The sequence below is a fragment of the Pipistrellus kuhlii genome, unplaced genomic scaffold (assembly GCF_014108245.1).
Source record: "Pipistrellus kuhlii isolate mPipKuh1 unplaced genomic scaffold, mPipKuh1.p scaffold_m20_p_17, whole genome shotgun sequence".
NCBI classification, from domain to species: Eukaryota; Metazoa; Chordata; class Mammalia; order Chiroptera; family Vespertilionidae; genus Pipistrellus; species Pipistrellus kuhlii.
The window spans coordinates 15,344,896-15,359,230 of NW_023425482.1; the positions used below are offsets into that span (position 1 = coordinate 15,344,896).

A 14,335-nucleotide genomic window follows, 5' to 3' on the forward strand; every position below is an offset into this window, starting at 1 on the left:
AATTTCAATACCTTTCTTAGTTCTCATTTGTAAAAGGTTTTACATCATTTGATGGATGTTGAATTCTATCAGATGCTTTTTCTGCATACATTTTCCTCATAGTTATATTACTTTTCTCCTCTAATCTGTTAATGAGATGGGTTCCATTATTTTTTGGCTTTGGGTGTTTTTTAAACATTAAAGCAGCTTTATATTCCTGAGTGCCAATAGCCATTTCCCACAATTCAGGCCCAGAGAAAGCAGCCTGTGAGGGCTCACGGTTCTGGTTTAGGCAGTGATTCTTCTCAGGAGGCCAGGGCCCAGCCAGGTGAGGGAGTTCCTGACAGATTGTACAATCCCCTGCGTCTTATGTACCAATATGGCCACTGTGTCCAAGCTGATGGTGCCATGTGTGCAAACAGTGAAGGATACGGTGTGCAGGTATGACACACACTGTGGCCCACACAACAGTTCCCTACTTCTAAATCAGCTCGTGAATTGTATTTATGAGGGAAAGGAAGGAGGTACACGCAGTCTAGGACGCACCGACGTGGGTGGGCCGAACCAAGAAGCCCAGGGGAGCTGGTGAGGAGGTGGCACACTCACCTCCTTCACTGATCCTCATGAAGACCTCCGTGAGGCTCGGTGTCAGAAGCAGCGGGTTGGCCTGCAATGGCTCGTGTGTCCAGAGGGAGAGTCTGGAGATTCTGCCTCAGATGGCTCATCCAAGTGGGCTTCATACCGGAGCAGCACACAAGGTCCTGAAACAAAAGCTTTTAATTTCTTGTAAAGTGTTACCCAAAGGGCCAGCGCCCTTGAAAGGAGGTAGCCAAGGTGGCTGATAGGTATTCTGGGGGGAGTTTGGTTATTTCACCTCTGCCTTTACCCCATTTGAACCCGTCCCTTGATGATTTCACTGCTGGTGACATTTCTAAAGATGAGATTCATTTTTGTGCCTCAACCTAATCAAAGCCTCAGGTGTAGATTTTCTCCTTGCCAGTATAGGTGAACGGCGCTCTGGCACATGCAAACTTAAATACCACATGAAGCCTCACATCTTTGATAGGAATCTGGTACATAGCAAACATGTAATAAATCCTTTTGTCTTCTTCCAAACAGATCTCGAATCAGCAAAGTGGAACTCTTTAGATCATTCCAGGAGCTGCTAAGCAGTATTTCAGAGGACAAGTGGCCAGACTCCCTCAGGTAACACTATGGACCCGTGTTTTTTCATATTTAGGAAGGCTTCTGGTTTCATTTAGGCTCATGAGTAGCAGGAAGCTTTAGAAGGAGTGGTGTTTCCATAGCCAGTGGGTGCTTATCATTGACCACATGCTCTTCCATCCCGTTCCCATGGCCCTGCTTGTAGATAGGTGTATGATCTGAGGGTGGAGGATGGGTGGTTTGTGGTACAAACCTTTTCAGTTATTAGACAATAACTACCTAGAGTCAGGCAAAACTTCACAGGATAAGGGCACAGTCCTCACAAACTGCCCTCACTTCAGATTCTAGCCACAAGCTCGGGGGGCGCAAGGCACTCATACTTCTGACCCAGGGGTTCCCACTCATGTTCAGTAATTCACCAGCACAAGTGACAGAGTTCAGAAAAGCAAGATAGTTACGATTAGCTTTTACCTTTTAAAAAATACAAGTTAGGCCCTAGCTGGTTTGGCTCAGTGGATATAGCATTGGCCTGTGGACTGAAGGGTCCCAGATTCCATTCTGGTCAGGGCACATGCCTGGTTTGTAGGCTTGATCCTTCGTGGGTGTGTAGATCCCATCCTTTAACCAACAAAAAGCTGTAGGAAATTGATCAAACAACTGAAGTCAATTTTTGCTGCAGTTAGCAATTTGGCCCTGCTGAAGTGAGCTAAGATGCAACTTGGAAACAGGGAAAAATTGGATCAATAAGACATGGGTATCAGTGTCTTCAATTATAAGATGCAAGGACAGAGCTCAAGGTCCAAGTTGAGAAAAGGGCTCAGAGGAGCCTGACTCAGATTTGGTCAAAGGAGAGAAGAGTCTGTCATAAGAAAATCTTTTAACAGGATATAAGTATTACAGATATTACTCAACATGGCCATTTTTTAGCAGGCAGAGACGACTGAGGGATTGGGAGGGGTGTTGGCTGGTATAGGAGAGTATGTGTAGAATGGAAAGTGCTTTGCTTTGTTAGGGAAAACACAGCCAAGAGGTTTCTAATGGCTCTGTGCTCTGGTGGAAATTACAGACACTTAGGAAACTTTAAACCAAAAATATAATAGTTATTATTGTTTTATCTGATTTCACCAGGACCAGACAAAGCTAGTATTCTGTTTAGTCTTGCCTGTTTTGTGTGCATTTTTTAAAATTATTTTTTATTGCTTTCAGAGAGGGAAAAGGGGAGAGAGATAGAAACATCAATGATGAAAGAGAATCATTGATCAACTTCCTCCTGCACACCCCATACCAGGGATGATCCAACAATCTACATATATATCTTGACTGGGGATCAAACTGTGATCTCCTGGTTCATAGATCAATGATCAACCACTGAGCCACACTGGTTGGGGTGTTTTTTCTTGTGGGGGGTTTTTAATTGATTTTGGAGATAGGAAGGGGAGAGAGAGAGAAACACCAATTAGTTGCCTCTTGCACATTCCCTGACTAGGGCCAGGGATCGAATTTGCAACCTTGGTTTGTGCCCTCAACACCTTTCAGTATATGGGACGATGCTCCAAGCAGCTGAGCCACACTTGCGAGGGCTCACTTCCTGCCTGTTTTAATCCATGTTACTTTGCAGTGAATGTCCTACAAAGGAGCCAGAGTCTCTTTAGGAAAGCATACTAAGATGATCCTGTTCCTAAGTCTCTTGTAGTAAATCTGAACAGCTGATTGCTCAGGTGTCTTGTTGGCCGTGGTGGTGAGCTGTTCAATGAGAACCTGTGTGCTTGGTGGGATGTGTGCATTAGGGTGCGGAAGCTGGAAACATACCTGGAGTACAAGGAGGCTGCATCTTCTTACCAGGAAGCCTGGAGCACACTCCGGAAGCAGGCCTTTGGGTCCTGGATCAGAAACCCCCCGGATTACCACCAGTTTAAATGAGAAGAGAAAGTCTGCAAAGAGCTGACTGGTAGCAAGGTATCTTCCAGCCCTTCATGCTGGACCATAGTTTTCCCTTGGTGCTGGATAAGCCCTAGCTTTTCTTGAGGCTGAATGAGAATAAAAAGTCTGCCTTCTACCAGAGCAGCATATCTCTTCTGTGCTAGAGGGATGGAACTGCAGAACATGGAACAATCTATACTTGACTGAGCAGCTGTCTGCGAAAATGGAATCTCACTAACGACCTTGGTATCTATCTGTCCTGACTTGTTTTTTATTGCTTCTCTGAAATATGAACTAAGAATTTGAAATACTATGATACTTTAAAAGTGATGCTCTGCTTTGTATTCCTACATTAATTCAGGAAATGTATTGGGCTGAGATGATGTTTTCATCTCTGCAAGTTTACAGCTTTGCCTCGCATAGTGGATGTATATTTCATACACCCAGCCTCTCTTCCTTCGGAGAGCCCCCCTTTCCTGCTCAGTGGGAGACTCTGTGCAGCCATGAGACTTGGTTGAAGCAAACCTTATTCCTGGCTCCAGGAATGTGAGCTAGCCCTGGACAGTCCTAGAACTATTGCCAGAGCTATCATGAAAGATTCTCTCTCCTCTTGTATCAGGGGCTATAAGGTCCACAACATAATCTTGGAACTGGCCCTCCACATAAAGACAGCCAGCTTGAGGATTAAGGCAACCAAGAATGAAACAGTCAAGAGAATCAAGGCTCTGGTGACCTTGTTTGGATGCCTGAAGCTAGTGCCCACCATGGACTTGAATTATGTGAGATAAATTCCTATTGTTTTCAGTAGACCTAGCTGATCCCAGAGAGACTGCTCCTCCCAGGACTAGCCTATCTCTACAGATAGGACGACTCATCTGTGAGTCTATATGCAAACCAACCAATCCAGAGCTCCTGCTCAAACCAGCTTCTGGGTGGGGCACACTCTGGGCCACCTTCTACCTGCCCTAATCACCCCAGGGCCAAGTCCCAGAAAGGCAGGGACAGCCTCTGTGCCTCGGCATACACTAAAATCAGCCAAACTGGCCAACCCCAAGCCTGCTTCCCTGTCCTGCCCCTTTTCCTCCATCCCATAATGACTCATGCCCACATTTCCTTCTCACTCCCTCTGCCTCCTGATTGACCCTGGTGCTTCCGCGTGTTGCTCCGTGTACCACAGCATGCTGCCTCCTCCTACATTTTATTTATTTATTTTTAATTTTTTTCTTCGTTGATTAGGGTATTATGTATGTGTCCTTATTCCCCTATTGCCTTATTCTCGCCCCAAATACCCCATCCTACATTTTAAAACTCTCTCAATGGAGTCACATGCATCGGCAGTAAATTCACCCAACAACAAAGTACATTCAAACTGTTGCCAATCAGGAAGCCCACCTGAGCTTTTGGTGCTAATACAAGACATCCAACCCTCCACAACAAAGAGTTATCTGGCCTGAAAGGTCAACAGTGCTGAGGTTGAGAAAACCTGGCCCAGGGATTATGTTTTAAAGTCACGACATAGTTCCTCTAAGTTATTACTCCAAATCTACACACTATTAATTTTGTCTCATTTTATTTTCAGCTATTGGTGCACATTACATTCTTTCCTTTGGAAATGCTTTGTGAATAAGCTACATGAAATATTTTGTTTTTTGCAATGGATTTAGAAGTGGGATTTGCTAAATCAAAGGATAAATGAACATTTAATTTTGCTTTACTGAAACATATCTTCAAAATTTTGATTCTAAATATGAGTGCAAAAAATAAAGCAAAATGCAAGACAGCATAACAACATTTCATTTGTATAAAAAAAGAACAATGAGCCCTAGCTGGTTTGGCTCAGTGAATAGGATGTCAAGCCTGTGGACTGAAGGGTCCCAGGTTCGATTCCAGTCAAGAGCATATGCCTGGGTTTTGGGCTCCATCCCCAGTGAGGGCCGTGCAGGAGGCAGCCAATCAATGGTTCTCTCTCATCATTGATGTTTCTCTCTCCCTCTCCCTTTCTCTGTAAAATCAATAAAAATATATATTTTGTAAAAGAATGATGAAAGTTTGTATATGTTAGACTATCTCTGAATAGATAGATACACAAGAAACCACTAACACAGGCTATGGGGAAGGAAAGGGAGTGGCCGGGGCCCAGGAGTGGGAGGGACACTTGTTCCTGAAGACCCTTTATATTCTGTTACTAAAAAAAAATAAAAAATTGAACCATATTAATGTAGTACCTATTTTAAAAATACTCTTTTAGGAATTAAAAAAAAAGGAAAAAGTTTTCTTTATTTAAACTATAGGAACACCAGAAAATATTCAGTGACATTGTATAGGAAAGAGGGATTCACCACATGCTTTCGGCAGCTGTTTATAATTCCACAGAATTATCTCTTTCCTAACAAAATGACTTCTGTAATATGATTCTTTCAGGGGAGTTTACAGTTTTGTGTTCTATGTTCACAAGTGGGTTCTAATATTATGACTGTGTGCATCATTTTTTTTCTTTTTCTTTAGAATATTAAAAAAAAAACAACAACAACATAGCTTGATTTGATTTTGTGTATCTATTCCATGAAGTCATTTCTGCCTCAAAGCATGGGGTTAAATGCCTTTTTTTTTTTTTTTTTTTCATGGAGTTTGCCAGTGCCAAGCATTAGCTCACTGTCTGGGAAGATGAATCTGCTGTGGAGAAAATGACCCAGCCTGGCCGCCAGCTCTCCGGGAGGAAGAGATGCAGGCACCGTCTGCTTTCATCGTGTCTGTGGAAAGCTGCCTCCACCTGGACCTTGGCAACATTCTTTGGCTGTAAGACAATGTTCTGAGCAAGACTTACTCAAAGTTTTCCAGTTTCTAAAACCCCGTTTCCAGTTTCTAAGTTTCCTTGCTGGCTATTATACACTGAATGGCCAGATTATTATGATTTCTGAACACATAATAATCTGGCCACTCAGTATATATATATATGAGGCCCGGTGTATGAATTCGTGCATGGGTGTGGTCCAGCCAGCCTGGCCAGGGGGAGGGGATATGAGTGGTTGGCCAACCCTGCCTACTGGTCAAACTCCTGGTTGAGAAGACAATTGCATATTAGCCTTTTATTATGTAGGATATACACTGAGTGGCCAGATTATTATGCATCCAGAGATCATAATAATCTGGCCACTCAGTGTATTTTCAGCTACCACTGTTCTGGGTTGATGTCTGGCAAGTCAGATGAGCTGTTCAGAGGAGTCTTACTGCAGCAGGAAGGTTACTGACACCAGGAAATGGCCTCCTAGTAGAGAGATAGGGTGCATATGTGCTCACTTTCAAAGGCTCAAGCAATCCTCTCCACAGAAACAAAGGAAGTGGTTGGATATGCACAGGAAGAGGCAAGAAAGCAGATGTTTTGGGGAAAAGTAACTATTTTCCAGAAAGATGAGTTATTTTTATAGCGAATCATAATTGGCCTTCATAACCTATAAATGTAAATTCCTTTAAATATAAATGTGTCTGTACTGGGACGAAGACTGACTCCCTGAAAGGTTTTCCAGATGGATCTAAAACAAAGCTTAAGAAGTACTTGTGGTCCAAAAGGGAGAGCACACTTCTGCAAAGAGACACTTCAGGGAAGCAGGCAAAGTTGCGTACATTCAATTTTCACTTCTTAAAAGTAGGGCCTCAAACTAATCAAAGGGGACAGAAATCAGAACAGTGGTTGTTGCCTGGTGGGGGAAGATGAGAGACTGGGGTTGAGTGAAAAAGGCCCAAGGGAACTTTCTAGGATGATGGAAACATTTGTTTTGATAAGAATACTGACTATCTTGAGTGTAAAAAAATTCAAACTTTAGTTAGCTCTACACTTGTAAGATCTCTCCTTATAGGACTGGATATTCAAGTAATTATGTCCTTATACCAACTCTGCTGCTACCTGTGTAGATGTAGGGAAAGTATTTAATCTCTGATTTCTAACCAGTGACCTGTTCTACAAAATAAGGTCCCAGCTAGTAGGATGCTCAGTTTTGTTCAGCAGTAAGGTAGGATTTCTCATAAAAATTCTTAATGGGGTAAATAATACAAGACAAATTTTCTTCAGGAGACTGAGCCCATAGATGCTTTGAGAAGCATATGGCCTCAGTAATTAATGTCTGTAACAAGGAAGGGATGGAAATAATTCTCATCTGAGTTCCATAACCTGGGTTCTGTATTTGGTGTGGGCTTTTTGTGTCTCACCCCAATGAGCGAGCATGATCAGGAACCAAGCTTTTAGAAACTAAGTGTGTTCAGCATTGCTTTTCAACCTCCGAGTGCAGAAAAGTGCCTTGATGGGGGGAAAGGCGAAGGCAGAAAGTCACTGCAAGCGGGGAGCTAGGCTGCCAAATGTGTCTTGAGCACATGTTCCCTGAACTTGGGCTTGGCTCCAGAGGAGAAGAACTCACAATGGAAACAGTGATGGCTGTACGCTCAGGCAGCCAAGAGAAAGAAAAGCACATTAAAACCCTCACTGTCTCCGCAGGGAGAGGCCCGGTGGGCCCCTGGGTGGTGAAACCAACCTGACGACAGCCCTTTCCCAGCATCTTTCTTCAGTTCAACAACGGGACCTTGCTGTGCGATCTCTCAGGAAATCTTTGAGAAATTATACCATGGGCAACCCAAGCTCTGCCCAACAATAGATGCACATAATCTACTGTGCCCATTTTTGTTGAATTAGGTTCTGATACTTCAAAGAAGAGCTCTTCTTCATGTGTATTCCAACAGCCACTCCAAGATCTCATCAACTTCCTTTTTTATTCCTGCCGCTCGTGGGCTGTTCTGACCTCCAGTGAGTGCCTTTTCAGCTGGTTTTTTTAGGCTGTACTTTTGTTCCTCACTCACCCAGCGCCATTGTGAATGCCCTTCATCCTAGCACAGCAGGACCCGCTGGGCTGAAAGACCAGCAGGAGCTGGAGAAACAAGGCCGCAGGGGCTTTTGGCGGTCGCCCTGAGACTGAATTGTACTCCAGGGTGTAAATTGGTTGTGTGATCTTAGGGAGGTAAATACATTATCAGAGTGTGTGCTCACCTTTGAAATGAGAGCAGCACTACCCCCTGGCAGTTGGGCTGTGGGAATGAGATGAATGAGATCATGAGCAGTGTAGGTAGGAGAAGGGCTGCCCACCACGTGTACAGTGCCTGGCACATAGCACACACCAACCTTGGTCCGTCATTCAGCTCATAAGTGACTCTCTTCAATTTGCTAGTCCCAATTTCCAGAGCTTATGCCAGTAAACATGAGATTGTCTTCAGGAGAAGCATATTGGGCACATGTTTGTGAAGCCTCTTGCTGCACACCAGGCATGTGTAAGTTTGCCCGCATGCACCTTCTCCATCCCACATCTGGAAGCAACAGCCTGTCTCCAGCTGCTAAGGAGGCAAGGAAGCAAAGCTGTTGATCACAGAGCTATATATAGATCCTCCTATGGAACTCATGGCTTTGCTTCCCACATGACAACCACCAGGATCTTTTTTTCTCCCTAAGGAAATAAAAGATGAAAAGGGCAATCAATTGTGCTTTTTAAAGTGTTCTAACATTCAGTCTAATAAAGAGTCTTTTAAGAATAAGAACATAGCCAAAACCAGTTTGGCTCAGTGGATAGAGCGTCGGCCTGCAGACTGAAAGGTCCTGGGTTCGATTCCAGTCAAGGGCATGTACCTTGGTTGTGGGTACATCCCCAGTAGGGGGTGTGCAAGAGGCAGCTGGTCGATGAATCTCTCTCATTGATGTTTCTAACTCTCTATCCCTCTCTCTTCCTCTCTGTAAAAAATTAATAAAATATATTTTTAAAAAGAATAAGAACATAGATATATTACCTTCTTCCATATTCTCCTTGAAGGAGATCCTTGGACCACCTTTGGGATTGGTGCCCTGGTGCACAAACCTGCCTCATGCCCTCCATGTGGCGCTGCTTGCAGGATTAAGATTGCATTAGCACTTGTTAAGTAAACTCTCAGCTCCAGGCAATGCATTAAGCACTTGAGGTACAAGAATAGGGGATCATCCTCTTGTTGTTCATTCATTGACCAATAGGAAAGACAGATCACAGCCTCTGCAGTGGGATGGTACAATGTCCTCTAAAGTCAAATACCCAACCTGGGAGAAGGGGCCCAGATATACTTGAGCACAGAGGTGAAGGGGAAGGATTAGGCAAGTAAAGGGAAATGGTGGTACAAATGGAGACAGTTTTGAGGATAATGGAGGTAAAGAATCACCATATGCAAAGGTCAAAGATGAAATCACACCATGGCTGGGCTGGCAAGTATGGAAGGGGCTGAAGAGATACTTGATGCATGTTGAGGAGGACTTTATATACCCTGTGAAGGTGAAATGTTCTAGTCCTGAGTCAGCATTTCAGAGATTTGTTTATTTATTTATTTATTTATTTATTTATTTTGAGATAAGGGTGTTGGAATGGAAGTTGTGTTTTAGAAAGATAGCTCCCACATTTACCCCTCCCTGCTACTATTCCTTTCCCTCCATTAGGTAACCTTCATCCTGAATTCCATGGTTTATACTTTTGTTACATAAATTTGCAATACATATAATTGTTTTGAAGTGTTAAACTTTATAGAAATGATATGCTGAATATATTTCTGCATCTTGCTTTTTTCATTTACATTGACATATGTAGCACAAGGTCATTCATCTTAACTGCTGTATAGTATTCCTTTGTGTGACTGTGCTGCATATGAAGTCTCCATTCTCCTGTTAATGGACACTCTCCTATGAATGGACAGTTGATTTCCAATTTTTTGCTCATTCGAACAAGGCTGCAGTGATCACTCTTATACATGACTCATACATGGGTAGGGATATTTCTAAGATATATACTTAGGACATGGGCTATCTGGATCTCAACTTTCCTGGATATTGACAAACTGCTCTCCAGTGTGATGGTACTGGTTTACACTCACAGCAGCAGTTGATGAGAAATCCAGATGCTTCACATACTCCCTGTCATTTTCTATGTCAAAACTGTTAATTTGGCTAATTTGATGAGTGTGAATTGATATCCCATAGTTTACTTTCCTCTGCAATTCACAGAGCCACCAACTGGGTAGTGTAAGTTGTAGCTTTTAGTGTAGAGTTTGGTAACTGCACAGCTCTGTGGGCACTGTTCATGTCGTAATGTTTGTGAAAGGCACACCATGGGGTTGGTGCAATGTGCAGCACATACAGTGGCCTTGAGTGAAGTTAAAGATTTTGTGTTATCTTTTGCCCATTGTTCTCTTGGGTTGTCTTATTAATTGGAAGAGTTCTTTATTTATTCTGGATATTAATTCTTTTTTGGTTGATATCTGTTACATTTTCTGTGGTTTCCATTTATTTTGTTTATAGTACCTTTTTTCCTTTTTTCTTGTTTGAAGCATTACAAATAGTAGTTCATATGTCTCCTTCTTTCTCCCCTTGACCCCCCCCCCCAGCCTCCCCTACCCCGATAGTACCTTTTATATGTTCAAAATTTTAAGATTTTGCCGAAGCCGGTTTGGCTCAGTGGTAGAGCGTTGGTCTGCGGACTAAAAGGTCCCAGTTCGATTCCGGTCAGGGGCATGTACATTGGTTGCGGGCACATCCCCGGTAGGGGATGTGCAAGAGGCAGCTGATCGATGATTCTCTCTCATTGATGTTTCTAACTCTCTATCCCTCTCTCTTCCTCTCTGTAAAAAATCAATAAAAAAATAAAAAAATTAAAAATTTTAAGATTTTTAATGTACTTAAGTGTATCAATCTTTTCCTTGATCTTCTGTATTTTTGTATCTTGTCTAAGAAATCCCTCCTACTCCAAGTCACAGATATTCTAATTTTTTAAAATATAATTTTGAGAGTAGGTTTATTAAAGCTGGGGACAGTGAAACAAGGAAGAGCATAGGATAAAAGCAACAGGAGAGAGCCAAGGCGGGCTCTCTAGAAACATTATGGGAAAGAAATGAGCCAAGGCAGGGCTGTCAGTTCACTAGAAGCAGAGTAAAGGGAGCCATGGAGACAAGTTCACCCCAGGCCAGCTGCCACTGCCATTGCTCCCTGGTTGCAAGTCTCATGAGAGCTTTAGAGTTTAGGAAAAAGAAAAGGAGATTTGAATAGGCTTGCCCCAGGAAGGCATGCCTTTCTAGATATTTTAGGTTTTGCTTTCCTACACTTATATCTTTAATTCAACTTGAAATTATTTTAGGCATATATGTGTGTTTTTTCATATATATAACTGAATATAGAATCAAATCATGGATTAACTAGTTCATCATTTCCCTTTGATTTTCATGCCACCAGTATTATATTTTAAACATGTGTCTCTTTCTGTCTTGTTCCTTGGTTTATTTATCTCTTATGCCATATGGCACAGTCTTAATTACTGCAAATACATGTCTCCCCTGCTCATCTTAACACATTTTGGTTATTCTTAGCCTTTTGCTCTTCTAGATGGATTTTAGCATCAATTGTCAGATTCTTGCATTAAACTCAGATTAACCTGGGGGCAATATGCATCTTTATAATACTGATTATTCTCATCCTTGAATGTAGTATATTAGTATATCTCTCCTTTCATTTAGGTCTTTTTATGTCCAACAATGTTTTATTTTCTCCATGAAGGTCTTGCATATCTTATGTTAAATATATTCCTACATGCTTATAGGTGTTTCTATTAAGAATGACGTCTATGGCCCTGGACTGGTAGCTCAGTTGGTTGGAGCATCATCCTGATATACCAGAGCTTCAGGTTCAGTGCTGTCAGGGTACATTCAGGAATTAACCAATGAATGTGTAAGTGGAACAAATTGATGTTTCTCTCTAAAATCAATTTAAAAAACAAAATAATGAGATCTTGTTTTTCCCAATTGGTTCATCTGGTAGGTAGAAACATCATCAGTGTTTAACTGGTCTGGTATCCAGCAACCATGCTGAATTTTGTCCTATTTTTTTATAGATTCTCTTGGATTTTTCTATGTAGACTATCACTGTCTGCATATAAGTACATTTAGTCTCCCTTTCTGATTTTTATGCTTCTTTTATTATATTGATTTTATGTTAGAATTGTGTTCAGTAAAAGCAATGATTAACTTTTAACAGGTTTATGAGATATAATTCACATACCATAAACTTCACCCTTCAGAGACTTGCTTAGTTAGCTTTGTTTTTCAACATCTTTATTATTTTTTTAATGTTTTTATTCATTTTTAGAGAAAGAGAGGAAGTGAGAGGGAGAGCTAGAAACCGATGAGAGAAATATCAATTGGCCACATCCTGTTCACCTCTCACTGTGGATCAAGCTGAAAACCTGGGCATGTGCTCCAACCAAGAATCCAACCAGTAACCTTTTGGTTCCTGGGTTGATGCTCAACCACTGAGCAAACAGGCTGGGCTTTAGTTCCTGTTTTTAATGGGGGAATGCCTCTAAAGTTCTATAAATAACCAATTATAACAGTACCATTTGTATTTGTTGACTGGTTCATCATTTCCCTAATTTGTTATGCCACCTCTGACATGTGTTGTTTTTTTTTAAGTGGGTGTTTTTTGTTTTGTGTTTTTGTGTGTTTGTGTTTCATTTAGAGAGAAAAGGAGAAAAAGAGGAAGGGAGAGGAGGGAGAGTTGATTATTCAATAAATGCTAACTATAAATCACTTTTGAAAGAAAAACACAGTAAGCTTCAGTAACATTTGCATTTTGATTTTCTTTCCTCTGTTTCTTCTCAGTTGAATTTGTGGGTTTGTGGTTGTGAAACAGAAACAGATCAAAAGGCCTTTGGAAAGCTCTCTCCTCCCCCATGTCTGTTTCATCCTATTCTGTTCACATGTTTAAGAGGGCACCATTCCTGCCCACTAGTGCCTCCTTTAAAGCAGGGGACTGTTTAGTTATTCAAGCAAGGCCAGAATCCTCCCAGAGACTTTTGACATTGTTCTCAGAAGAAATGCTTTTCCTTCTACTGGAGTTGCCAAGCCTATGGGGCCATCTTGCCATAACATGGAAGGAACCTGCTGGGAATGAAGTCAATGTAGAGGGAAACAAAACCGAGATGGAAAAGAGTTTTGATGTCATCATTTGATCTCTGGTTCACGCTATGCCTAAAGCCAGTGAACATTCCTTGACAATTAAAATGATAAATTGCCTTTTTAGAGCTTAAGCCAGTTTGTTGGGCATTATGTCACTGCCAACAAGATTCCTTGTAACAGAATTTGTTCCTTCCCCTTTACCTGGCTTAATCATAGGTCAGTTTTTGGTTTTTGTTTCAGAGGTGGGTCTGTTTCTAATTTGAAACTACCAGCAAAGAGGACCACATATTTTATTGAATCAGGTGTGGGAAAAACCAACAAAGTACTTATGACAAGAATGTTTCTTCTAAACAAAATAAAGCTCCATCAAGTTTTTAAAAAATAATAAACATGTTTCTTCTGATCCCAAATAGGAAGCTGACATCAGTAGAGAGCTTTGATGGGTTGCTTATATAATCTGGTAAAGAAGCTAAAGATCTTTGTTTCTTCCCTAGTATAAATATGAGAGCCATTTTTTTAAAAAATATATATTTTTAATTGATTTTTTACAGAGAGGAAGAGAGAGAGATAGTTAGAAACATCAATAAGAAAGAAGCATCGACCGGCTGCCTCCTGCACACCCCCTACTGGGGATAAGCCTACAACCAAGGTACATGCCCTTGACCGGAATCGAACCCAGGACCTTTCAGTCCACTGGCTGATGCTCTATCCACTGAGCCAAACCGGTTTCGGCCTGACAGCCATTTTAACTACATGTTCTTAGATCGCTGGGTGATATGTTTTCTTTAATGCTCTATGTAGAGCTCTAGCCTCCAACACAATCTGTCTGGGGAAGATTTAGGAAGCAAGCAAGCATTTCCTATTAATAAATCATGAAATTCATGTACCATGAAAAATCGAAATCTTCATTTTTTAGAAAGAAGGGATTAAGGAGCAGCACCTTAATAAGTGCAGGTACATATAAAGGCTATATGAATATAGTTAGCATTCCAACACTGTATTTAACAGTAAAAGATTGCAAATAACCCAAATACCATTCATAGAGAACTGCTTAAGTAATAATCATATACCCATATATTGCAATACTATTTGCTGTAAAAATGAATGAAAGGCTGTAGATTGATATGGAAAGATCACCAGGATATTTTGTTAAATGAAAAAAAGCAATATACGTAGGTATATAATGTTTTCTATAAGAAAAAGAAAATAAGGTTATGTATTTATATTTAATTGTACTTCCAAAAATAAATACTAAAAAGAAATAGGAAGCCAGTAAAAGTAG

General features: G+C 41.3%; 1 protein-coding gene and 1 long non-coding RNA gene across 6 annotated transcripts in view; one reads left to right on the top strand and one right to left on the bottom strand.

Moving 5' to 3' along the window:
- The window catches only part of ADAT1 (adenosine deaminase tRNA specific 1), a 26,309-nt gene extending 18,651 nt beyond the window's left edge, over positions 1-7,658 (top strand). For 3 of the 5 annotated variants that reach the window (XM_036441077.2, XM_036441076.2, XM_036441080.2), the window contains 2 exons: positions 1,099-1,185; positions 2,931-4,843. In XM_036441077.2, coding sequence (XP_036296970.1) covers positions 1,099-1,185; positions 2,931-3,063 — 220 coding nt within the window. In that variant the 3' untranslated portion in view covers positions 3,064-4,843. Of the gene's footprint in view, positions 1-1,098; positions 1,186-2,930; positions 4,844-5,690; positions 5,945-7,549 lie in introns of those variants that run through there. The other 2 variants (XR_006741851.1, XM_045582671.1) reach the window with 2 other exon arrangements.
- LOC118720785 lies at positions 6,871-10,544 on the bottom strand. Its single transcript, XR_004988535.2, has 3 exons — positions 10,516-10,544; positions 8,884-10,411; positions 6,871-8,546 (listed from the first exon to the last, which is right to left on the bottom strand). It is a non-coding gene; the product is annotated as an uncharacterized LOC118720785 (long non-coding RNA).
- Positions 10,545-14,335: the final 3,791 nt, after the last annotated feature.